The following is a 24,118-nucleotide window of genomic DNA, read 5'->3' as shown; positions in this document are numbered from 1 at the left end:
GTGAGCTGAATGTGTCAACCAAGTGCTTTTAAGCTAACGTCCAATATATGTGAGTTTAGACTGGAAAATAGATGCGAAGTCAGAAGCTTCTTGGAACACATGAACGTGACGAGATCCCACTTCGGTTGTGTGTCCCTGTTGCATGACCTCTGCCTTATTCTCCCACTATACATAATAGATTTCTTATATTGCTAAGCACATTGGTTTGTGCTTAAATTGTAAGCCGCCCTGAGTCTTTGGAGAAGGGCGGGATATAAATGGGATTAAAATAAAAAAATAAAATAAAAAATATTCTTTCATAAACACCTAACAATAAAATGGAAATACCAAGAAAACCTGGCTCTTCTCCCAGACCTTGCAAGAGGCTGGTAGTTGAGTCCCTGTAGGGTATTTTGATTGTTATATACATATTGCCTTCTGGAGACCTATGATTCATCTCTTTATTTTTAAAGGTGTCTATTTTCTCCCCAACCCCTCCCCTATTCTAAGCCACCAAGAGTCATACAGAGCTCAAAATTCAGTAACTATTGTCCGAATGAATAAATAACCCATCTTGATTGTTTACAGGGTAGAGCCGGCCCTGACCCGGATTAAAGAGGACCGCAAACGGATTGTCCTACCAGCTATAGACAACATCAAGTACAATACTTTTGAAGTGCAACAGTATGCCAACGCTGCCCACGGCTACAACTGGGGTCTTTGGTGCATGTACATCATTCCTCCACAGGACTGGCTGAACAGAGGAGATGAGTCTGCACCCATCAGGTGATTCTCTGCAAAAAGGATAGTTGGATGGCCATTTCTGGCTGATTCTCAAAGCCGGGTGCTGTGAGAGATGATGATGGTGGGTCATGAAAATGAAGTGGCCCTCGGGGTCATCCATCCTTCTCAGCTTGACTATTGGTTGGCCTTAAATCAAGTGGCCCTGTTGGTTTCAGCCACCATTCTCAGCTTGACTATTGGTTGGCCTTAAAACAAGTGTCCCTGTTAGGTTCAGCCATTATTCTGAACTTATTTATTGGTTGGCCTTAAACCAAGTGACCTTGATGGTTTCCACCATCATTCTCATCTTGTCTATTGGTTGGCCTTAAATCAAGTGGCCCTGTTGGGTTCAGCCATTATTCTGAGCTTGACTGTTGATTGGCCTTAAACTAAGTGGCCCTGTTGGGTTCAGCCACCATTCTCAGCTTGACCTTTGATTACCCATGGAAGCCTTTCTCATTTGGAAGAGAGAGAAAGCCAGCAATGGGTGGAGAGATGATGCCATATGGGTGGGGCTAATTCAGACGGATGTGGCTTGGGTTATCCACCCTTTCCCCTTTTGGGGGAGTTTTGCTTTGTTTCCCATAAATGTGTGAAACCTATTTTAGGCCTCCCCTTAGAGCAGAGGGTCTCCAAACTTGGCAACTTTAAGACTTGTGGACTTCAACTCCCAGAGTTCCTCAAGCAACTCTACTCAGATTTCTGGGAGTTGAAGTCCTCAAGTCTTAAAATTGCCAAGCTTGGAGATCCCCTGCCCTAGAGACTGGCTCATTGTCTTTCTCCTATCGCTGACTTTTCTCCTCTTTTAACCATTCAAATTTAGTGATGGGGCATAAAAAAAAGTCATGGAAGGCCACCCGTAACCTTCAAACTAGATCAGGGGTGTCAAACTCAATTTCATTGAGGGCCGCATCAGCATTGCAGTTGCCCTCAAGGGGCCGGGTGGGTGTGGCCTACTGGGTGGGTGTGGCTAGAGTGTGTATGGCCTAGTGGGTGGGCGTGGCCAGCTCTACATCGTTCGCATCAAGGGTGCCTATGGGGGCCTGGGCAGGAGTGGGACAGATCTGAGGGTCTCTGGCAGGAGGAGGGTCTCTGGGCCAGGGCCAAGGCAGTGGGGGCCGTTCCCTCACTCTTTCCAGGATGGCTTCGCGGGCCGCATGAAACCACTTTGTGGGCCGGATTCGGACCCCGGGCCTTGTGTTTGACATGTCTGAACTAGAGGGAAAGGAAAATCATTCCATAGGAAACTGATGATTTTTCCATGCACTTGCTTTGAGGTGCTCTCATAACAGAATAACAGAGTTGGAAGGGACTCTGGAGGTCTTCTAGTCCAACCCCCTACTCAAGCAGCGAACCCTGTCTCATTCCAGACAAATGGTTGCCCAATCTCTTCTTGAAGACTTCCAGTGTTGGAGCACCCACAACTTCCGGAGACCAAGCTGTCCCGCTGATTAATTGTTCTCACGGTCAGGAAATTCCTCCTTTAGTTCCAGTTCCAGGTTGGATCCCTCCTTGATTAGCTTCCACCCGTTGCAGCATCTCCTGAAGGCCATCCCAGGGATAGATGCAGGAAGGGAGCCTGCTGTAACTCTCTCTCTCCTCTCAACTTTTAATTTTCCTTTCCCCTGTCCTGTGACTTTATCTCTGGTAAGGAACACGAAGGCAACTTATCCTAGATTTTGGAAGGCATCGTTTGCAGTGGGGGGTGGAAACCAAGCCAAAAGGTCCATTTAGAGCTCTTGATAAGCTCCTCAATTTTTTCTCTCCTGCTCTATTCCATCTGTAACAAGACTGGGTTGTTGTTTTTTTCCCCTTCTCAAAGCTGCCAGCTTTCCCCCCACCCCCCCCATCCCCTCAACCTGGCAAATCTTCCTAAAGGATGCAAATGAACCCTCACTTGTCCTTTTCCTCTTATCGCTGCTAAACAGAGGGACACAAACGCCATTCGGCGAAGTTTACTTACCGGTGAGCGGGCCTTGGTCTTTATCAGCCACCTTCCTGACACTTTCTGAGCCTCAGTGTGTAGGCAAGGGATAGCTCGGGAAAATCTTCATGTTCTTTGATAAACCTTAGCCTGATTTTACCCCTTTCCCCCTTTTCAAAGCGCAGGCTGCTATTGTGTTGTCCTGATTTGCATCCTCTCTCTTTGTGTTACCGATGCCTCCTCCTCCTCCTCCTCCTCCTTCTCCTTTTCCTCTTTTTCTCATTCTCTCCTCTCTCTCTGTCTCTGTCACTCTGTCTCTCTCTGTTTCTGTGTGTCTGTCTGTCTCTCTCTCTGTGTGTGTGTGTGTCTGTCTGTCTGTGTCTCTCTTTCCCTGTCTGTCTGTCTCTGTCTCTGTCTGTCTGTCTGTCTCTCTCTCTCTCTCTTTGTGTGTGTGTCTGTCTGTCTGTCTCTCTCTTTGTGTGTGTGTGTGTGTGTCTGTCTGTCTGTGTCTCTCTTTCCCTGTCACTTGTCTCTTTCTCTCTGTCTCTGTCTCTGTGTCTCTGTCTCTCTGTCTGTGTCTCTCTTTCTCTGTCTGTCTCTCTCTGTGTGTCTCTGTGTGTGTGTGTGTGTGTGTGTGTGTGTGTCTGTCTCTCTGTCTCTGTCTCTGTCTCTGTCTCTGTCTCTCTGTTTCTGTGTCTCTGTCTCTCTGTGTCTCTCTTTCCCTGTCTGTCTGTCTGTCTCTGTCTTTCTCTCTCTCTCTTTCTCTCTGTCTGTCTCTCTCTCTCTGTTTCTGTGTCTCTGTCTCTCTGTCTGTGTCTGTCTGTCTGTCTGTCTCTCTCTCTCTCTCTCTCTCTCTCTCTCTCTCTCTCTCTCTCTCTCTCTCTCTCTCTCTCTCTCTCTCTCTCTCTCTCTCTCTCTCTCTCTTTCTCCTTGTCACTAAAGTCACCTGGGAAATGCAAACCATACCTCTGCTGGAATAATAAAAGAGACAGATGGCAAGGCTGATGTTTCCTCCCTGCTGGAATGTCAGATTAAATTAGTGCAGGGAAAGAGGTGAGATCGGTCAGAATGGATAATTCCTATGATCCAGCCAGCCCCACATCCTGCTTGTCAAAACCAGGCTGGCCGTAGTCAGTTCAGAGTCCAGAAGAACTAAGAGTTCCTGAAGGTTTGATCACCCAGAGCACATAAGACACATAGAAATGGTGCATTTCTCCACCATGCAGGATTTAACCTTGATATACTTCAGGAAACATTTACAATTTATGTCACATTTATGTTTGGTTGGTTGGTTGGTTGGTTGATTAGTTGCTCTGTCATCTGTCTGTCTGTCTGTCTATCTATCTATCTATCTATCTATCTATCTATCTATCTATCTATCTATCATCTATCATCCATCTATCATCTCTCTCTCCATCCATCCACCTCTATGGCTATTGATCCATCCATCAATCCATCATTTCATCCACCTGTCTCTCTCTCTCTCTCTCTCATCTCTCTCTCTCTCTTCCTCTATCATCTCTCTCCATCCATCCATCCATCCATCCACCTCTATGGCTACTTATCCATCCATCATTCCATCCACCTCTCTCTCTAATCTATCTATCTATCTATCTATCTATCTATCTATCTATCTATCTATCTATCTATCTATCTATCTATCTATCTATCTATCTATCATCTCTCTAGCATCTCTCCATCCATCTCTCTCTCTCTCTTTGATCTCTCTCTCCATCTCTCTCTCTTTCTCTCTCTCTGTATACACACACACACACACACACACACACACCCTCAGAAGGGTGTGGCTGACTGATGAGAACAAATAAGTTTGAAATGGCTATATCAGTCTCCCTTTAATTCTTTGTTAGCAATCCAAAAATTTATGCAATATGCACACAAACACACACACACACACACACACAATTTCTTTTCCCCCTCCCCTTTTTTACTGTGGCCTGGGCTTCGCTCTCCAACATTTCCAGTGCAAAGAGTTAAACCACAGTGGATGGAAGAAACCCTGTGGAGATCTGGCACTTCAAATTGACAATATTGGTCTGCCAAGAGCGTCCAGTCTGGTCGAATGCAGCTGTCTCTGTTGCTGTCAAAGCCTGCCTGACGTGAGGAATTCCCAGCCTGTGAACGTGGCCTTGATCTGTGGAAATCTGCAGCTGGAAAGGAGGGCTGGGAAATGTCTTTTTGTTTGTTTTTACTCCCTTTGAAGCCAGATTTTTTTTTTTCCTGGCTTTCCTCTTATCTGAGCTCCTGGGGGATATGAATGTTTCTGGTATCTGTTAGCGTCTGTTTATACTTGTTTGCTTTTAGTTGGACCAGCTGCCTCATCCCAGATTCTTTTATTTTTTTATTTGTTAATTTATATCCCATCTTTATTTATTTTGACAAATAATAGCAATAGCAATTATATAGCACTTCACAGTGCCTTACAGCCCTCTCTAAGTGGTTTACAGACTCAGCCTCTTGCTCCCCAAGAATCTGGCTCCTCATTTTACCAACCTCGGAAGGATGGAAGGCTGAGTCAGCCCTGAGCCGGTCAGGATTGAACTCCTGGAGTGAGCAGTGAGTTATCCTGCAGTGCTGCATTCTAGCCACTGTGCAGGAAGGAAGGAAGGAAGGAAGGAAGGAAGGAAGGAAGGAAGGAAGGAAGGAAGGAAGGAAGGAAGGAAGGAAGGAAGGGCACTAGCTCTTAAACTCATATACCACTTCACAGTGTTTTCCAGCCCTCTCTAAGCGGTTTACAGAGTCAGTCTGTTGCCCCCAACAATCTGGCTCCTCATTTTACCGACCTCGGAAGGACGGAAGGCTGAGTCAACCTTGAGCCACTGAGAATCAAAACTGTCGAACTGCAGACAGCCGGCAGTCAGCAGAAGGAGCCTGCACTACTGCATTCTAACCACTGTGCCACTATGGCTCTTAAAAAAGTCAAGATGATGAACGTATCCAACACACCTCCTGTTTTCCCCAACCTTGTGAGGTGGGTCAGGCTGAAAGAAAGGGGCCAGTTCAAAATCACCCAGCAGGCTTTCCTGGCTTAGGCAGGACTTGAACTCACGGTCTCTTGCTTTCTAGCCCAGCGCCTTCCCCAGTAGGCCAAGCTGTCTCTTCTAATTGCCTTGTTGTTGCATGTGGGCTGTTGTACAGTGCAAGAAATATATTGGAAATGCCTTTCGCTAGTTAATTCTGACCAGGCACCATGGAGGAGGCCGTGTTGTGTTCGCCATCCCAGATTTGGCCTCCAATCGTCGGCCTCCGTGATAGAAAGCTATTTTGTGAGTGGTCCACAGTGTGAAATCAATGATTTTAGAATTTTGCTGGCTAATTCTGAAAAGGAAGCCATTACGGACCGCAATAAACCTGGCAGGGGTTTTTGCTGATTCAATTCATCAGCTGTCCATAGCACGACTGTAATGATGGTTGTTATTATTTTGATTAAAGACAGATTGATTAGACTGCTTGATGCCACCCTGGCAGGGAAGAGGTTTCTTTCCTTTTATGTATCTTTTTGGGGAAAGCAGTATTAAAACCCCATTAATGGAGGTTTTACAGCCAGGGCCTAATAAGCAGTAAACTCGATCATCATGTAAATAGGAGGTAATAGCCTTCTAAGGCTGTAACGATCTTAGAACAACGGATGGAAACTGATCAAGGAGAGATTCAACCTAGAAATAAGGAGAAATTTTCTGACAGTGAGAACAATCAACCAACGGAACAGAAGTTGCCTTCAGAAGTTGTGGGAGCTTCATCACTGGAAGTTTTCAAGAAGAGACTGGATGGCCATCTGTCAGAAATGGTGTCGGGTCTCCTGCTTGGGTGGGGGTCTGGACTAGATGACCTTCAATGTCCCTTCCAACCTATTCTATTCTATTCTATTCTATTCTATTCTATTCTATTCTATTCTATTCTATTCTATTCTATTCTATTCTATTCTATTCCATTCTATTATTCTATTCTATTCTATTCTATTCTATTCTATTCTATTCTATTCTATTCTATTCTATTCTATTCTATTCTATTCTATTCTATTCTATTATTCTATTTTCCATTCCATTCCATTCCATTCCATTCCATTCCATTCCATTCCATTCTATTCTATTCCATTCTATTCTATTCTATTCTATTCTATTCTATTCTATTTTCCATTCCATTCCATTCCATTCCATTCTATTATTCTATTCTATTCTATTCTATTCTATTCTATTCTATTCTATTCTATTCTATTCTATTCTATTCTATTCTATTCCAACCTATTCTATTCTATTCCAACCTATTCTATTCTATTCTATTCTATTCTATTCTATTCTATTCTATTCTATTCTATTCTATTCTATTCTATTCTATTCTATTCTATTCTATTCTATTCTATTCTATTCTATTCTATTCTTTATTCTATTCTATTCTATTCTATTCTATTCTATTCTATTCTATTCTATTCTATTCTATTCTATTCTATTCTATTCTATTCTATTCTATTCTTCTATTTTCCATTCCATTCCATTCCATTCCATTCCATTCCATTCCATTCCATTCCATTCTATTCTATTCTATTCTATTCTATTTTCCATTCCATTCCATTCCATTCTATTATTCTATTCTATTCTATTCTATTCTATTCTATTCTATTCTATTCTATTCTATTCTATTCTATTCTATTCTATTCTATTCTATTCTATTCTATTCTATTCTATTCTATTCTATTCTTCTATTTTCCATTCCATTCCATTCCATTCCATTCCATTCCATTCCATTCCATTCCATTCCATTCTATTCTATTCTATTCTATTCTATTCTATTCTATTTTCCATTCCATTCCATTCCATTCTATTATTCTATTCTATTCTATTCTATTTTCCATTCCATTCCATTCCATTCCATTCTATTATTCTATTCTATTCTATTCTATTCTATTCTATTCTATTCTATTCTATTCTATTCTATTCTATTCTATTCTATTCTATTCTATTCTATTCTATTCTATTCTATTCTATTCTATTCTATTCTATTCTATTCTATTCTATTCCCATTCCATTTCATTCCAATTCTATTCTATTCTGTTCTATTCTATTCTATTCTATTCTATTCTATTCTATTCTATTCTATTCTATTCTATTCTATTCTATTCTATTCTATTCTATTCTATTCTATTCTATTCTATTCTATTCTATTCTATTCTAGAGGTATGGATCAAGGACTGGTGAATTTAAAGTCTGGGATGGGTTAGTGGTTCTTTATGAAGCTTGACATATTTGCCTTCGTGGGTTGACGGCAATAGTTTAATCCACCATTTCCAAAACTTGGGAGGTCAAATCTGGACTTTCTGATGAAGTCTCTGTATGCTCTTTCTCTTTTTTTAATGGCTTCTTCTCTTGCTCTGGTTCCCTGTCTGACTCAACAGGACGCCGGCCATGATTGGGTGTTCCTTTGTGGTGGATAGAGAATACTTTGGAGAGATCGGCCTGCTGGATCCTGGCATGGAGGTTTACGGAGGAGAAAACATTGAACTCGGTATGAGGGTGAGTTCTGTGTCCCTTGTCTTCATGGATTGATGCTCAGGGAAGATCTGAAGAAATGAGCTTTTCTCTGTTGGTTTGGTCATCGCCACCCTCAGCCCTACCCTTGTCACCTAACACCGTAACTGTGACGTGAATTTCTTTGCTTGCATCAGTTTGATTTTTTTACAGCGGCAATCCCAAAGATAGGGGCCCCTTCAAGCCCTTTGACTTGAAGTGAGTTGACCAACGCTCTACCTTCAGTGGTCAAAAGGCATTGGGTCCTGTCTTAAAACCTGATGATGCTTTTAATTTGGTTCATTAGCTTTGAGGGGACTCTTCCCGCTGGTAGAAAATGAGCTCCCTAAGGGACATGGAATAATGTCCCTTAGACATGAAGGAGAGATTGGACAGCCATTTGTCTGGAATGGCATACCGTCTCCTGCTTGAGCAGGATGTTGGTCTAGAACACAGGTCTGCAACCCGCGGCTCTGGAGCCGCATGCGGCTCTTTCAGCCGTCTCCTGCGGCTCCCAGTCCTCTGCCATGTGCAGTCCCCCAAAAAAAAAAAGTTCAACCAATCAATTCAAATATGCAGGGTAGGTGCATATCTCGCCTTGGCTCCACTCTTCAGTCAAACCCTGTTCTGCGCATCCGCGCATGTATGCGCATGTGCACACATTTTTTTGCGGCTCCCAGTTTTTCCTTTTGGGAGGGAACTGGTTCCAAGTGGCTCTTTCACTGTTTCACGTTGCTGACCCCTGGTCTAGAAGAACCTAATACAAACCTGGTTTGTAGAAGCAGAGGCATAGAATCAAGATCACGCGAAGTTATTAGTACCGCTTTATAAAACCCTAGTAAGGCCACACCTGGAATGCTGCAGCCAATTTTGGTCACCATACCACAAAAAAAGATGTTGACAGTTTGGGAAAAAAAAATCAGAGAAGAGCAACTGAGATGATCCAAGGCCTGGAGACTAACACATACGAAGAACGGCTGCGGGACTTGGGTTTGGCTAGTCTAAAGAAAAGAAGAAATAGGGGAGACATGATAGCAGTCTTCCAGTACTTGAGGGGCTGCCACCAAGAAGAGCGGGTCACGTTATTCTAATCTCTATGCATCGGCTGGGACAGAACAACTTGCTTTAGTCTAGCAAGATTCTGTCTGTAGGTGAGGAACAATAAAGGACACTGCTCCGAAGTAACTCCGTGTTTCTTTGCTGTTCCTGGGGCCTGACGTGAGCGAAGGGGGAATCCTTTCAACGGTTGTTGATTTCATGCTGCAGAGTCTTTTATTTTGTTGCGAGTGTGATTGTCCTTTAACTGAAGTTTACTCTCAAAGAAAGATTACTCACAGTGGATGAAAACTACACACCCACTGTAAAGAGGAGTTCAGTGCGTTGCACTGAAGCCCACTCAAACTCCACACATTTCTTTATCTTGAAGAAGAAGAAGAAGAAGAAGAAGACAAAGCTAAATCTGAGGACAATAACATCAAATGATAAGTAGACACTCCTGGGAACAGGGCAGAATGCGGTGGTGTTACTGGAAATTGTCAGTTTCTTTGGATGCCCGGGGATCTGTTGCTATTTTTGTATCTCACTTGTGTGCTTTCTACAGCCAAACACTTTGTCCTTTGACTACTTACTGATCTCTCTGACTTGATTTATTTATTTCTTCATAAAAGGGCTGCCATCGCTTTTCTTCTTGGTTTGATTTTTTCCCCCCTGTCCCTGTCTTAGACTAAGAAGATTTTGTGGTCCTTTGAACAGTCACCGCTTTCCTTCCTTCCTTCCTTCCTCCCTCCCTCCCTCCCTCCCTCCCTTCCTCCCTTCCTTCCTTCCTCCCTCCCTCCCTCCCTTCCTTCCTTCCTTCCTTCCTTCCTTATTTTTTTTTTTAAGATTAGGTCCTGGTTTTGCTGCAACCATTTATAATAGCCTTGCCGTTTACTTATGCTGAATTTAAACTCTGAACTGTTCCTTTTGTTGCATTAACTGATAATGTAGCAGCAGCTTCCGAAAGCCTCCGCGTGTGCCAGATCACATCCTCTCTCTTGAAAAGGAAGGTCACTGTCTGTTATTATGTTGAAAGACACATGAGTCACTTCCATTTTGGTTAGATGTGGGCAAGCACTTTACCTATGTACGTAAGGGCCGCCTCTGGCTGGTGAAGGACAATGCTGGTGACTCATTCATAAAAGAGCCAGCATTTGTTGGTGGTTCTAATCTCTATGCTTAGAACATAGAATAAAATTATTCTGCAAAGCACCAGAGGGCAGGGACGAGAAACAATGCTTGGAAACCGATCAAGGAGAGAAACAACCTGGAATTAAGGAGAAACTTCCTAACAGCGAGGACAATTAACCAGTGGAACAGCTTTGCCTCCAGAAATCGTGGGTGCTCCATCACTGGAGGTTTTTAAGAAGAGACTAGACTAGATAGTCACTTATCTGAAATGGTATAGGTTCTCCTTCTTGAGCAGCAGGCTGGACTAGAAGACCTCCAACGTCCCTTCCTATTCTATTCTATTCTATTCTGTTCTGTTCTGTTCTGTTCCTTATTTTCTATTCTATTCTATTCTATTCTATTCTATTCTATTCTATTCTATTCTATTCTATTCTATTCTATTCTATTCTATTCTATTCTATTCTATTCTATTCTATTCTATTCCATATTTTCTATTCTATTCTATTCTATTCTATTCTATTCTATTCTATTCTATTCTATTCTATTCTATTCTATTCTATTCTATTCTATTCTATTCTATTCTATTCTATTCTATTCCTTATTTTCCATTCCATTCCATTCCATTCCATTCCATTCCATTCCATTCCATTCCATTCCATTCCATTCCATTCCATTCTATTCTATTCTATTCTATTCTATTCTATTCTATTCTATTCTATTCTATTCTATTCTATTCTATTCTATTCTGCTCTAATTCTATTCTATTCTATTCTATTCTATTCTATTCTATTCTATTCTATTCTATTCTATTCTATTCTATTCTATTCTATTCTATTCTATTCTATTCTATTCTATTCTATTCTATTCTATTCTATTCTATTCTATTTGGAAGGGACCTTGGAGGTCTTCTAGTCCAACCCCTGCTCGAGCAGGACACATTATACCATCCTAGACAAATGGCTGTCCAGTCTCTTCTTAAAAACCTCCAGTAATGGAGCACCCAGAGCTTCTGGAAGTTCCACTGATTAATTGTTCTCACTGTCAAGAAATTTCTCCGTAGTTCTTGGTTGGATCTTTCTTTAATGAACTTCCACCCATTACTTCTTGTCCTGCCCTCTGGAGTTTTGGAGAATAAGCCAATCCTTTCTTCTTTGTGACAGCCCCTCAAGTACTGGAAGATAGTTAACCATGTCCTCTCTAATCTTTGATAGGCTACCCATAGCTACGTCCCTCAATCGCTCATCGTTCAATTTAGCCTCCAGTCCCCTAATCATCTTTCTTGCTCTTCTCTGCCTTCTTTCTAGGCGCTCGGCATCTTGTTTTTGTATCGCGGTGACCAGAACGGTACACAATGTTCTAATTGCATGGCCTCACTAGTGCAGCACAAAGAGACATGATTACTTCTTGTGATCTTGAAGCTACCCTTCGGTTGATACAGCCCAGGGCTACACTGCCTTTTTTTTTAACAGCCACAGCCCTCGCTTTGTAATCCTGGTGTGGCTGGGCCTGTAATTTCGATGCCACACACCTGAACGACTTTTCTTGTTTTGTGGTTTGCAAGGCATAATTCCTTTCCCTTTAAAACACACACACACACACACACACACACACACACACCTCTTTCAGCATGTCTGGCTTTTTTTTTTTAAATTCTTGGCGTGAAGTAGTCCAGGAGAGTTCCTGAGGGCAAGTCTGTTCTTTTCTTCTAGGTTGATTGGATCGGGATTAATTTTTTTTTTCCTCCTCCGGCGGATGTGACAGTTGGGGTGATGTAGGTGTGCCGTACCGGCTTAGCGCAACCCCTTTGAGCTTTTTAATTAAAGCCAGCAGGCTGACTGTGTTCGCTTTTGAAGTTCTGCTTTCGCTTACACCTGTCCCCGGGGCTACCTTCAAAATGCCAGTGTGTTGCTGGGTCCTCTTGGTCCATCCGATAAATGGTCGAGGCTTATGAAGAACTAGTGCAAATCTTCCCCAGGAGTTGGGGAGGGGCAAATTGAATGCTCAGGCTGTTAATCTTTAATTGGAAGACTGGAAGCCCGCGGAAGCAGTGTTTGCGTTTCTGAATAGCAATGTAGCATTTGAAGTATTAGAGGAACGGATAGGGCTCAGGAAGATGGGCTTTGAGTAATTAATGACTGCAGGCGTGAAAATCGTGCAGAACTAGGACCTCCCAGGTGCAAGCCTTCGCCGGGGGTCCTGCAACCGATCACTTAAATCCTAAAGAGAGGGTACCATGCACAAATGGTAAAAGGGAGGGGATTTATAGTCCTACAAGACTTAGAAACTCTAAAAATCCACACGCTACTCACTCCCTTGGCTGTTCTATTTTAAAAGCTAGGTTGGTCTGTGGATTCTAGGCCTACCTTAAGCATGAAAGCCATCTGGGTGACTTTGGACTAATCACCAGGAGATGGTGAGTTCTAGTTCCGCCTTAGGCGTGAAAGCCAGCTGGGTGACTTTGGGCTAATCACCAGGAGATGGTGAGTTCTAGTTCCACCTTAGGCATGAAAGCCAGCTGGGTGACTTTGGGCTAATCATCAGGAGATGGTGAGTTCTAGTTTTGCCTTAGGCATGAAAACCAACTAGGTGACTTTGGGCTAATCACCAGGAGATGGTGAGTTCTAGTTCCGCCTTAGGCATGAAAGCCAGCTGGGTGACTTTGGGCTAATCACCAGGAGATAGTGAGTTCTAGTTTTGCCTTAGGCATGAAAGCCAGCTGGGTGACTTAGGGCCAATCACTAGGAGAGTGGGAGTTCTAGTCCCATCTTAGCCATGAAAACCAGCTGGGTCACCTTGGCCAACCACAGAATGCACAAGTTGGAAATATACTAAGGGAATAGAACTAAAGGTAGTCCTTGACTTACAGCAGTTCATTTAGTGACCATTCAAAGGGGACAGGACCATTTTTCACACTTATGAGCATTGAATCAGTCTCAACAGAGGAAGCGGAGGGGGAGTAAGACGCAAGTATTCGCTAGTTCTCCTTTCCTTCTGCCCCCTCCCCAAAGAGGATTGCACCAGCCTCCCAGTGGAGCCGTCACAAAAGGTCAAGTCGATACATCCATCCAGACAAACATCTCTCTGTGTTCGTGTCCCGCCCCGCCCCCCCCAGGGATTTTACAATCCCTTTGGAGCAAATTTATAACAAATATTTGGAGTGGTGCTTTGCTGATTGAGCAATGGAATACAGGCAGTCCTCAATTTACAACAGTTCGTTTAGTAACTGCTTGAAGTTACAACGGCACTGGAAAAAGTGACATATGACCGTTTTTCACACTTACAACCGTTGCAGCATCTCCATGGTCAGATGATCAAAATTCAGACGCTTGGCAACTGACTCACATTTATGACGGTTGCAGTGTCCCGGGGATCACGCGATCCCTCTTGTGACCTTCTGACAAGCAAAGTCAACGGAAAAGCCAGATTCACTTAACAACCGTGTTACTAATTTAACGACTGCAGTGATTCACTTAACAACTGTGGTAGGAAAGGTCATCAAATGGGGCAAAACTCACTTTAACAAATGTCTCACTTAGCAACAGTCCTCAGACATTGAGGACTATCTGTACTGCGAGGATTCTTCTAGTAAGATTACAATACCCTCCCAGTTGCTCCAGGTTGGTGTGGAATATGGTGAAATTAAAGTCTTCCATTTCTGAAGACGTCATGGACGTTGTTGTGATTCAGGGTCAGCCTGTGGGTTCGGCAGTTGGGTCGGATGACTCAGAGGAGGAGGAGGAGGGGGGTGTTGAAGAACTTGCTGATGATGGCTTTGAGGCTGCGCAGAGCCCCCAGCCAGGCCCCTCCCACTTGGTGGAGACCCAGCTGTGTGAGCCTGACAGCGTGGATGAAGATGACCCACAGCTGGCCCTGTTCAAGGACGCCCGACGCAGGAGGCAGTCAATCAGGAGTAAACAGAGGAAGGCAATGGGGCACCTTGGAAGGAGGCAGAGAGAAGCCACGTCCTGAACTGTATATAAGGGGAATGTGTGGGAGGGCTGGTTTGCTGAAGGCAACCGCTTGGATAGTTCATGTTTCTTAAAGCTTCTGTTTCTTGGTTTGTCTTGTTCCGTTTGTTTTTGTGGTAATAAATTTGGCAGGCGTAATTCCAGCCTCTTGCCTTCTTGTAAAAGGGGTTGTCCCTGCTTTTGATGCAGGGCCGGTAGCAGGCTGGTACAGAACAGACGTATCCCAGTAGGTTTTGGAGCAAGAATGCAGAAGTGGTTTATCATTGCTTTCTTCTAGGATTTGTTTTTTTAAAAATTATATACTTGGGATCTCCCTTGCAGTACTAATCAGATCGCACCTTGTTTAACTTTTCATGATCAGTTTTGACTAAAGGCTAAGTGAGAACAACCAACCAATGGAACAGAAGTTGCCTTCAGATGTTGTGGGAGCTTCATCACTGGAAGCTTTCAAGAAGAGACTGGACTGCCATTTGTCAAAAATGGTGTAGGGTCTCCTGCTTGGTTGGGGCGGTTGGACTAGATGACCGACGAGGTCCCTTCCAATTCTGTTATTCTAATTCTAATCCAAAACTACTTTTGAAAGTCTCCCTCATCTTGAAGCAGAAGCTGGGTGGTGCTGTCCATAGTGCTGGAACCGGTGCTGTCCATGGTCCTGAATCTGCATACTTCAATGCACTTCCATCTGTTGACTTCTGATGCATTCTTTCATTTAAACGGTTACTGATCCGAATGACTAAAACTCTTCTGGATAAGATAAAAGGTCCTAGGAACTTACAGGAAGTCACAAAGCCCAGTTGGTAGTAAATATCAAAACACTGATTTGGAAAGTGTCAGCATTTACAATTCTTCAGGCTGTTCTCTTCCCAGACAGCCATTCAAAATGAAAGAAGAAATTTGATTAGATCTCAGGCAAGGAAAGAAGGTTATATTAAGAGTATGGTGTGTTTCACAAATAATGGATCTTCCAACAGTTTTTTCGATCACACAACGTAGCAGCGCTGCTACTCTTTTTAGAAGGTGCTGTCTCAATAAATGATAATTTTCTGCGTACTCTTAAGCAGCTTTTCCCATGAGATTAACACTGACATCTTTCAGAACAGGGCCATTTCATTTGTAAGGGCAATTGTTTGCTCAGAATATTAACTTAATAGCCTGACATTCAAAAACTTGTCTTGCCTAATGGCAGAAATTAAAAAGAAAAGCCAGGATGAGTTTCCATCTTTTCAAAATTAATTCCAGTTTGAACTACTCTGTTTGAACTACTCAAACGCATGTGAGCACTGTTTCACACTGTATATCACAGAACGTGGCGCGCTTAAATAGCTCTTCAAAACTGGCTGGAATAAACAAAAAAAAATAGCTAAAAATATATTGTAGCCTAGTTTACATATAATTAATAGCAAGGTGAGTTCTCGTCTTTTTTCCAATTTCTGCATCTTATTCCTGCAGTTTAAGGAAGTAATTTACAGCTTCAGGCAAAGGAGGATAATTGGACGGAAGCCTAGGAGGTTGAAGAGTTTTATTAAAAAAAATATTTTCATTACTTCCTCCTACAGGAGGGCTATGCTATTTCATTATAGAGTTGGATGGAAGTTTGAAGGTCATCCTACTCAATGCAGGAAATCTTCAACAGTTGGCCACCCAACCTTTACCGTCAAAATCCTCTAAAAAGCTTCTTGCTTTTAGCACCCCGCGGTGTCTCACCCCGTCTTGCATTCTGCTTCTCCAAAACTCGATTGAAGGAGTGCTCCTGCCATAAAACAATTGAAATTACTGTGCATGAGACTGGTCTAACAACTTTTAATTGAGATATTGCCGGAGAAGAAGCGTATTTCTCAGTAGTCCAACAGTTGTGTAGATAAAGGGCAGTCTGTTAGCAACAATCCCCATCAGTTGGTGTTAACCAATGCTGAGGATTTTGCCTACATTTTTGCAAGTGCCTTTCGGTGTTCATTCTTCAGCCAGACAATTTCTCGATGCTGAAATACCTTTCGTTCAGTGGAAGGTGCGCATGACCCCAGAAGCGCGTGAAATGGTCTGTTGCAGGAATTCTAGGCAGCATGGCCCCCAAGAACAAATGCTGATAAGGTCACAGTTTTTCCTTCCACAAAAGCACACACAAGTGTTCTCAGAAGAAGGGGATAGCATTGCCATTTAAAACCTCCGAAATCGACTATTTGTGACCCCATCCAATAAAACCTACAGCCCTTTCTCCTTCATTCTGCAACGTTAAGCTATCACCCCAAATTAATCCTCAAGACCAGGTAGTCCTCAACTTACGATCACAGTTGAGCCCAAAATTTCTGTTGCTAAGCAAGTCAGTTGTTAAGTGAGTTTTGCCCCATTTTGCCCCCTTTTTTGCCACTCATTGTTTAGTCAATGAAGGCGGTTAAGGGAATCTGGCTTCCCCATTGACATTCCATGTGAGAAGGTCACAAAAGCAGATCCCGTGACCCCGGGACACTGCAACTGTCACAAATACATGCTGGTTGCTGAGTGTCCGAATGATGGTTGCATGATGGATGCAGCAACGGTTGTAAATGTGAAACACGGTCATAATTGACTTTTTTCAGTTGTAACTTTGAACAGTCACTAAATGAGTCTCAAAGCCCAGTCTTGCTGGTGCAACAGACATTGTTTCTCAACTCACCAACAAGCTCGGGGAGGGGGGGGAAAGGAGAGGTTTGGAATGCAGGCTTCAAAGATTAAGAGAGCTGACCGTGGGAACCAAGGACAGATGCCAGGCCCAGAGATGCTCTCTCTCATAACAATATTTTTCAGTGTGATTGGGTAGCATGACTTGACCCCGAGGAAGGAGGAAGAAGTCGATGCTTTTACTACAGTGGGTGTCAACGCTGCTAACATCGGACGTTCTTGCTTTGGCAATGCGTGGAGAGGCAGCTATTTTCCTTCTTATGTTTTACTCTTAGAATTAGAGTTAGAATTAGATGATAGTGGGGGGGGGGAGGAATGTGCTTAGGGGAGGGGAATTCAGATTTGGGCTTAATGTCCTGGTTCCGACAGATGAAACTCTTCAAAGAACTTCAAGGCATCGTTTACCTTAAAGATCTTTATTTGAGTAGCATAACTTCAGCGCTTACATAGTCAAAGCCAAAATCTGAATTCCCTGAGCACATTCCTCTTCCTCCCCACCCCAGTATAATCTAATTCTAAGAGTAAAACATAAGAAGGAAAATGGCTGCATCTCCATATATTGTCAAAGCAAGAACATCCGAGGTTAGCAGCGTTGACATTGGGTTGGGTGGGGTCTGGCCAGAGCTAGTTTTACTTTCATATGTGCCGATATGGTGTACTCAATAAAGCTTTGCATGAAGAGATCGGAAAGTCTCGAAAGTGTTTGCTTGGTTGGGCTCGCCAGTTGGAACCTTGACAGAATGATTATAAGCCAAGGGCTACCTGCATGTGGTTGATCCATGGTGTCAGCTGAGTACATATCTGTTCCTCTTGAGTACACACCTTTCAATATTTTCCCTCTCCAAGGAATCTGATGAAACACCACCCCCACCCCACTCCCGAATGAGTGATGTGGTGTCTGGCATGCTTGATGAATCAGATCACACCCCTCTTTGCGATGGGGCAAGCTGATGAAGGTGGATGGAGAACGCTATTGTTACTGAAGGCATTATGCAAGCCACGTCAATCTGGACATATTTTTATACACGGGCTAAGTTGGGGCCATCATTAGCCCTTTAAAATGAGAATGTGGAACTATCTACCCTAGGGGTATCCTACTTTCTCCTTGTCAGCATGAGAATCAGCTTTAAATCATTCTTTGGAGCTGGCAGTACTATTATGATTGAAATGACGGACAAACCTGCACATCCCACAGCCACAGCCACAATCAATGACATTCCTCCAAGCCAAACATTAATTTATAGCACCGCTGCCTGAGTGTGTCACTCCACTAATGAATTTTCCAATGAGTGTAGGTGTCCTGAACAACAAAGACATGTGTGTGCATGCACAATATAGATTTATGGCCCCACTGTCATCCGTGGCTCCTGCAGCTTTGCTCGGAGACCAGGCATTTTCATGCAATTTTCTAGGCAAGCCGTTTGCATTCTGATGGAGGCCTCTTTTCAGCTCAGTGGGGAGTGGATAAGAAGGTATAAGAAAAGGTCATGGACCTTTTTTGTTAACTCTTTTTTGAATTATTAGCCTGGCTTTTGGTCATGGCAAATGAGAAGTGATATTTTGTATTTTAAGTTACATTCCGTTAATATCTTCTATAACCAAGTACAAGTTAACAAGTTTATTTTTCAGGGCTCTGAATGTCAGGCTCTAAAGCAAGAATGACACCCCAACCAAAAGTTTGACATTCAAGTTAAACCTCAAGAGTTTGAGTTTGGGGCTTGCAAAACAACGTGCCAAAATTAACTTGGCCCATATTACTAAGCCTATTCTGACAATCTTGTGGCTGAGTGACTCAGTCAGGACCAAAATGAGGAATGACACATGAACGATTCTTTCAAGCTGAGTTCCTTATTGTTTCCCACCTCTAGACAGAATCTTGTCAGGCTGAAGACTCAATGATCAAGACTCAATGATCAAGACTCAATGAGCTCTACAATATACTCTGGGAACTATTAGGAAGAGGCTGTCTTCACCTTCTTTCTCTCACACATAATATCTGGGCTGAGTTGCATCTTACTTTTCTGAAATGCATCCCCTCTCTCCTATGGATTCACCTCCTTACTACATTGCATCACATTGTGCATGGACTTCAACTCCCAGAATGCTTCAGCCACCATGTGTGGACTTCAGCTCCCAGGATTCCTCCTCCATCACCATTTGTGTCAGGACCCAAACCCAGGACACATGGTGATTCTTACAAGCTAAGCTCTTTATTGTTTCACACCTATAGACAGAATCTTGCCCTGGTAAACACTCAACTATACTGCATCCACAATATAGAGAACTGTTAAGGAAAGGCTGTCTTCACCTCTTTTTCACACACAAAATATCCAGGCTGAGTTGCCTCTTATTCCTCCGGACCACACCCCCAATGGCAAACCACTTTCAAACTTGTCAAGCAAACTTCAGGAACTAATCCTGGCAAGACCCAGGAATCAAATCTGACTTGAAGGCACCCTCACCCCCTAATCTCTGCAGGACAGTCTTTTGGAAAAAGAAACAAAAGTTGTGCTTCAGCATCTATTCTTAATTTCCCATTAATGGGTAGGTCTTATTCAGCTCTTGCAAACATTTGCCCTTGGGTTGGATTTAGTCCATCAAGTGGTTCAGTCAAGCAAATCGGGAGCCATCTTGAGTCTTAAGCATTGATGATGAAAATCCGTTTTCACATTGTCCTTCTGTTTAATGGAAAATCTGGTTTAAAAAGAGCTAAAATGAGAGATATACCCCCATCTTCTCCCAAATTACACTTGGCAGTTTTGTCAGAGGTGAAATTCAAAACTCTTTCTGAATTTACCCCAGTCTGGTCCTTCTCCTTTTTCCCGTCTTTCCTCTCCAGCAAATTCCCAAGAATTCAATTGTATCTCTTATTTCTGCTTAAGTGCAAGCTACTTTGGTAACCTTTCTGATCAATTCAGGCTAATTAAAAGAGTAATTTGCCTCCCTCTCTCTCTCTCTCTTTTTAAGCCAATTTACCTTTCCAGGACTGCGTGAATGCCAGCTGTATGAGTAATAATCAGCCAACTTTCATAGAGCCAATTAAGAGAAAATGAATCAGGAGAACCCATTAAGCTCGATAAAGGCCAATATGAAATAAAAGAGTTGACTTTCCCCCTTATTAAAACTTCAAAGCTGGGCAGAACAGGATAAAGCACATGGCCTGTGCTTGAGAAATGAGCAGTATCCCACTCCATTCAAAACCATCATGTTCTCCATTTTTCTTGTCCTTCTGTTCCCCTGTCCTTTGGCCAATTAAAGCTTGATTTGCTAGAAGAGAAAATTATATGTTGGGGGGAAAAATCACCCAGCTGAGGAGTCCTTCAAACAAGTGGAATTTATCTATAGCTAGAACTTTTCTGTTCTAGCCTCTTTTAGCCTCTTCCTTTGATGGTCCTCTTATTTTCCTTGGGCAAGGATCTTTCAGCTGTAGTATTCATGCCCTAGTGAGCCCAAGATTTGAATACGGCAACTTGGCAGCCCCTAGTTGACGTTGGGTGGTCTCAGATAAACCCAGCAGATTCAGAACTTGGGTGGAAGATGGGTGACGAATCCTACAATGATAGGATACCCTGGGAAGTTGAAAATGGCACTGGTGAAGCATGTCTGAATTATTGCCAGGAATCCAGGTCAATGATGCTGGAAAGACAGAAGGAAAGAGAAGAGAAGGATGAGTAGTAGCCAGTTTGGTCTAGTAGTGAGGTCACCAGGCTGGAGTGCCCGCCTTTTCTAACAATTGGTGAATGTGATTTATGACATCTAAATGGGGTGGGAATTGCAACTTGCAACTTTGTAACCAAAGGGAAGGGAATTTAGTTTTGGGTTCACCTTTGTACGTGCCGTTATTTTGTAGCCAAATAGCTACAAAATTGTAGCCCTCCCCACCACCCCCAGGACCGTATCATTGACTATATGTGTCAACATTGAAAAACAGAGACATGCAAAAAATAAATAAATTAATTAATGTCTCTTTCTAGATTCTTTTCTCCTTGGTGTTTGATTCATTAAAAAAGTATTTCCCCAATGAGATGCCTCCAGATGCATCATTCTTATATCTCACTGTGTCTGGGAGCTTCCATTTTAATTACTCGCTATTACCTTAATCTACTCTAGGGCACTTTGGAGATTTAAGTTGAGAATCTCAAAACTTTTTCTTGAGATAGAGGATCAGAGCCCCAGTGGGAAGGAAGAAGGTGTCTTGTGTGGGTGCTCAAAAACCGAACACCAAAGCTTTTCAAAAGCCAGATTTTCTTGAAGGTGACATGTCTATTAATAACGCTGGAGCTATGGGAGGAAAACAGACCCCTGTTATTAGTGACTGGGAAACCTTTTCAAAAGCTCCATTCATCATCCAAAATAATTTACTAAATGGCCTGTGATTGAAACGGTTAATTAAATGGAGCAAAGCTTATTTGTGATTTACTTTTCTTTTCTTTTTTTTTTAGTGCTGTGTTCCTTTGCTTTGCCCAGTAGCAAAAACACAGAGTAAAAGGGATTTAAGGAGTAGAAGGAAAGGAAAAATATAGGATGGGGTGGTAAATTGTGAGGGCCCAGGGTTAGAGATAAACATCAGTATAATCAAAGCTGCAGAAATGCCGTGAAAATAAAAGCAAAAGTGAACTTAACCTTGTTTTAAAGAGTTTCCCACAGCGTGAAGAATTGCAGGGGACCAAACCAATCAGGTTCTTCTCTCTAAGAAGAATCTTGGAGTAACAATAACAGAATAACAAAGTTGCAAGGAACCTTGGAGGTCTTCTAGTCCAACCCCCTGCTCAAGCAGGAGACCCTATACCATTGCAGACAAACGGTTGTCCAGTCTCTTCTTGAAAGCCTCCAGTGCTGGAGCACCCACAACTTCTGGAGGCAAGTCCTTCCATTGATTGATTGTTCTCGCTGTCAGGAAGTTTCTTGTTAGTTCTAGGTTACTTCTCTCCTTGATTAGTTTCCATCCATTGTTTCTTGTCCTGCCTTCTGGTGCTTTGGAAAATAGATTGATCTTTGTGGAAGCTCCTTAGACACTGGGAGACTGCTATCATGTCACCCCTAGTCCTGCTTTTCACGACTGCAGCCGTTCTTCATACGTTCTAGCCTCCAGTCCCCTAATCATCTTTGTTGCTCTTCTCTGCACTCTTTCTAAAGTCTCAGCATCTTTTTTATATCATGGCAACCAAAACTGGATGCAATATTCCAAGTGTGGCATTTACAGGCCATTGTAAAATGGTATTAACAATTCATGTGATCTTGATTCTCTCCCTCTCTTAATGCTGCTCAGGACTGTGTTACCTTTTCTGGTGGCTGTAGCACACACTGCTGACTCATATCATACAACGTTGACCACTTGTAAATCCAGGATTACCTGTACTTCAAAGTTGGAGACATTAAATGTGGATGGAGTTGGCCGTGGATTTCTTTAGGGCTGTTCCCTATCCTTTTTTTCTGAGATTCTTACTTAACATTACATTCAACCCAAATATGTCTCAGTTTGCAATTAAATTACAGGGATGTGAGGAGCATTCTTTGTGGGCTTCCAATCTTTTGCTACTTGTTGATTTCAGCAGAACTGCGATTTGTTTATTATGCTGTTAAGGAACAAGAGCTTCCGAGCACTGACAAATAGTCGCTTAAAAGAAGAAGCTGGTTTGCAGCCAGAAAGGATTAGATTAGCATATTTTAATTAGGCTTTTGGGTTTGGCAGGCTTTAATTGAAGGCGGAAGTATATTTATTTACATGCTAATTTAATATGTTTTTAGGAAGAGCATGAATTTGGAACACCGCTCACACTAAAACTCCAAATAGCCACTTATTCTTTTTTTTTAATGAAGTTGAATACACTTAATTTGAGAATAGGTATTTCATTATACGTCACTCCCTTCCTTCCCAAAAGGCAAAATTTATCTAGAGGAAAAACGAGAATTAAAAAAAGGCAGCAATTTGCATCAAATTTATCCATGCAAACACATATAATCGGCTACAGATTTTAAAATAATTGCTATAATTTCCATAGAGGCACAGTCTGACTTTCCCCAGAGAGCTGAACTGGCTCACTCTATGCCCTTTCATTCCAGCAGAAAAATTTTAATTTCAGATTTTCTGCTCTTTCTGAACAAAAGCTCATGCAGGAATGTTCAGACTTGCTCAAAATGAAACCCTCCAGATCCTTTTCCATCATTATGAAGGAATAGGAGATAGAAAAGTACCTAGCATGCATAACTAACCAGGTTTAGCATATTACACAAGCCAAGTTGCTAAGTCTTAGCTGACTTGATTAAAAGTGGAGTCGGAATACAGCCCCGATAGATTTCATGTGCTGTCCCCTCAATCGGGGTCTCAGAATAAAGAAAAGAAATGAGATAAAATTGTAGGAGAAGAGCAAGCAGAGCTGGGGGCAGAGTTAAACACGTCATTAGCTTAGAATTCTTACGCTGCCACAAATGACCTACTTAAAGTTGCAAGATTAATAATGTCAGGCGCGAAGGATTGAGATCATATTTTAAGTTGCAGCACAGAAGATTTGTTATTCAAGCCTATACACAAGAATCTAGTCAACTGAAGTTCAAATCTGAATCGGTGCCAGATAAGGGTCAACAGAATTCAAGGCGGGCAGACTTGGATCATTCGTGGCAATGGAAGGACTCTAGGTTGATGACACATTTAACTCCACCTCCAGCTCTGCCTGCTCTTCTCCTACAGAAGGTACTATTTATGTAGTGTAATTAAACTTAAATTCAGTTGATTAAAAGAGGTTAATAAGATGGCCTCGCCTGTGCTTTCTGGCCATTAAAATATTGATTAAAAAAAGCAATGTGGGGGGTGGGAAGCAGCACTCGGGATTTTAAAAATTGTTTGTAAACAGCTTCTGGTCCATGTTTTTATCTAGTCCAAACCGGTTAACCAACTGTGGCTGCACTATGTTGCTTTCCCTCGTCATTACCCTTTGATCATATGATTGTCATTTTCCTGCTGTGTTTATCCATCAATGCAAACTCTCTTTATAACAAATGTCAGATAGCAAGCCCAAGAGGACTGTTCCACATTTTCATTATTATTTTTTTTACAGCTCTCAGAGTCACTGATTCTGTTTGTTCCCCTCCTGTTAATATGATGTGAACAGTCAGGAAAGAGGTTT

General features: G+C 42.5%; 1 protein-coding gene across 1 annotated transcript in view; it reads left to right on the top strand.

Annotated features, from left to right (window-relative positions):
* Nucleotides 1–24,118, top strand: part of GALNT9 (polypeptide N-acetylgalactosaminyltransferase 9) — a gene marked incomplete at both ends in the record, with an annotated part of 94,592 nt that overhangs the window by 51,107 nt on the left and 19,367 nt on the right. Inside the window, 2 exons of the mRNA XM_081339138.1 lie at nucleotides 568–765; nucleotides 8,094–8,211. Coding sequence (XP_081195264.1) covers nucleotides 568–765; nucleotides 8,094–8,211 — 316 coding nt within the window. The remainder of the gene's footprint in view (nucleotides 1–567; nucleotides 766–8,093; nucleotides 8,212–24,118) is intronic.

This window comes from Vipera berus, assembly GCF_964194415.1.
Source record: "Vipera berus genome assembly, chromosome: 14".
Classification (NCBI taxonomy): Eukaryota; Metazoa; Chordata; class Lepidosauria; order Squamata; family Viperidae; genus Vipera; species Vipera berus.
Note: the sequence above shows the minus strand (reverse complement) of the source record. Positions and strands in the feature narration are given on the sequence as shown.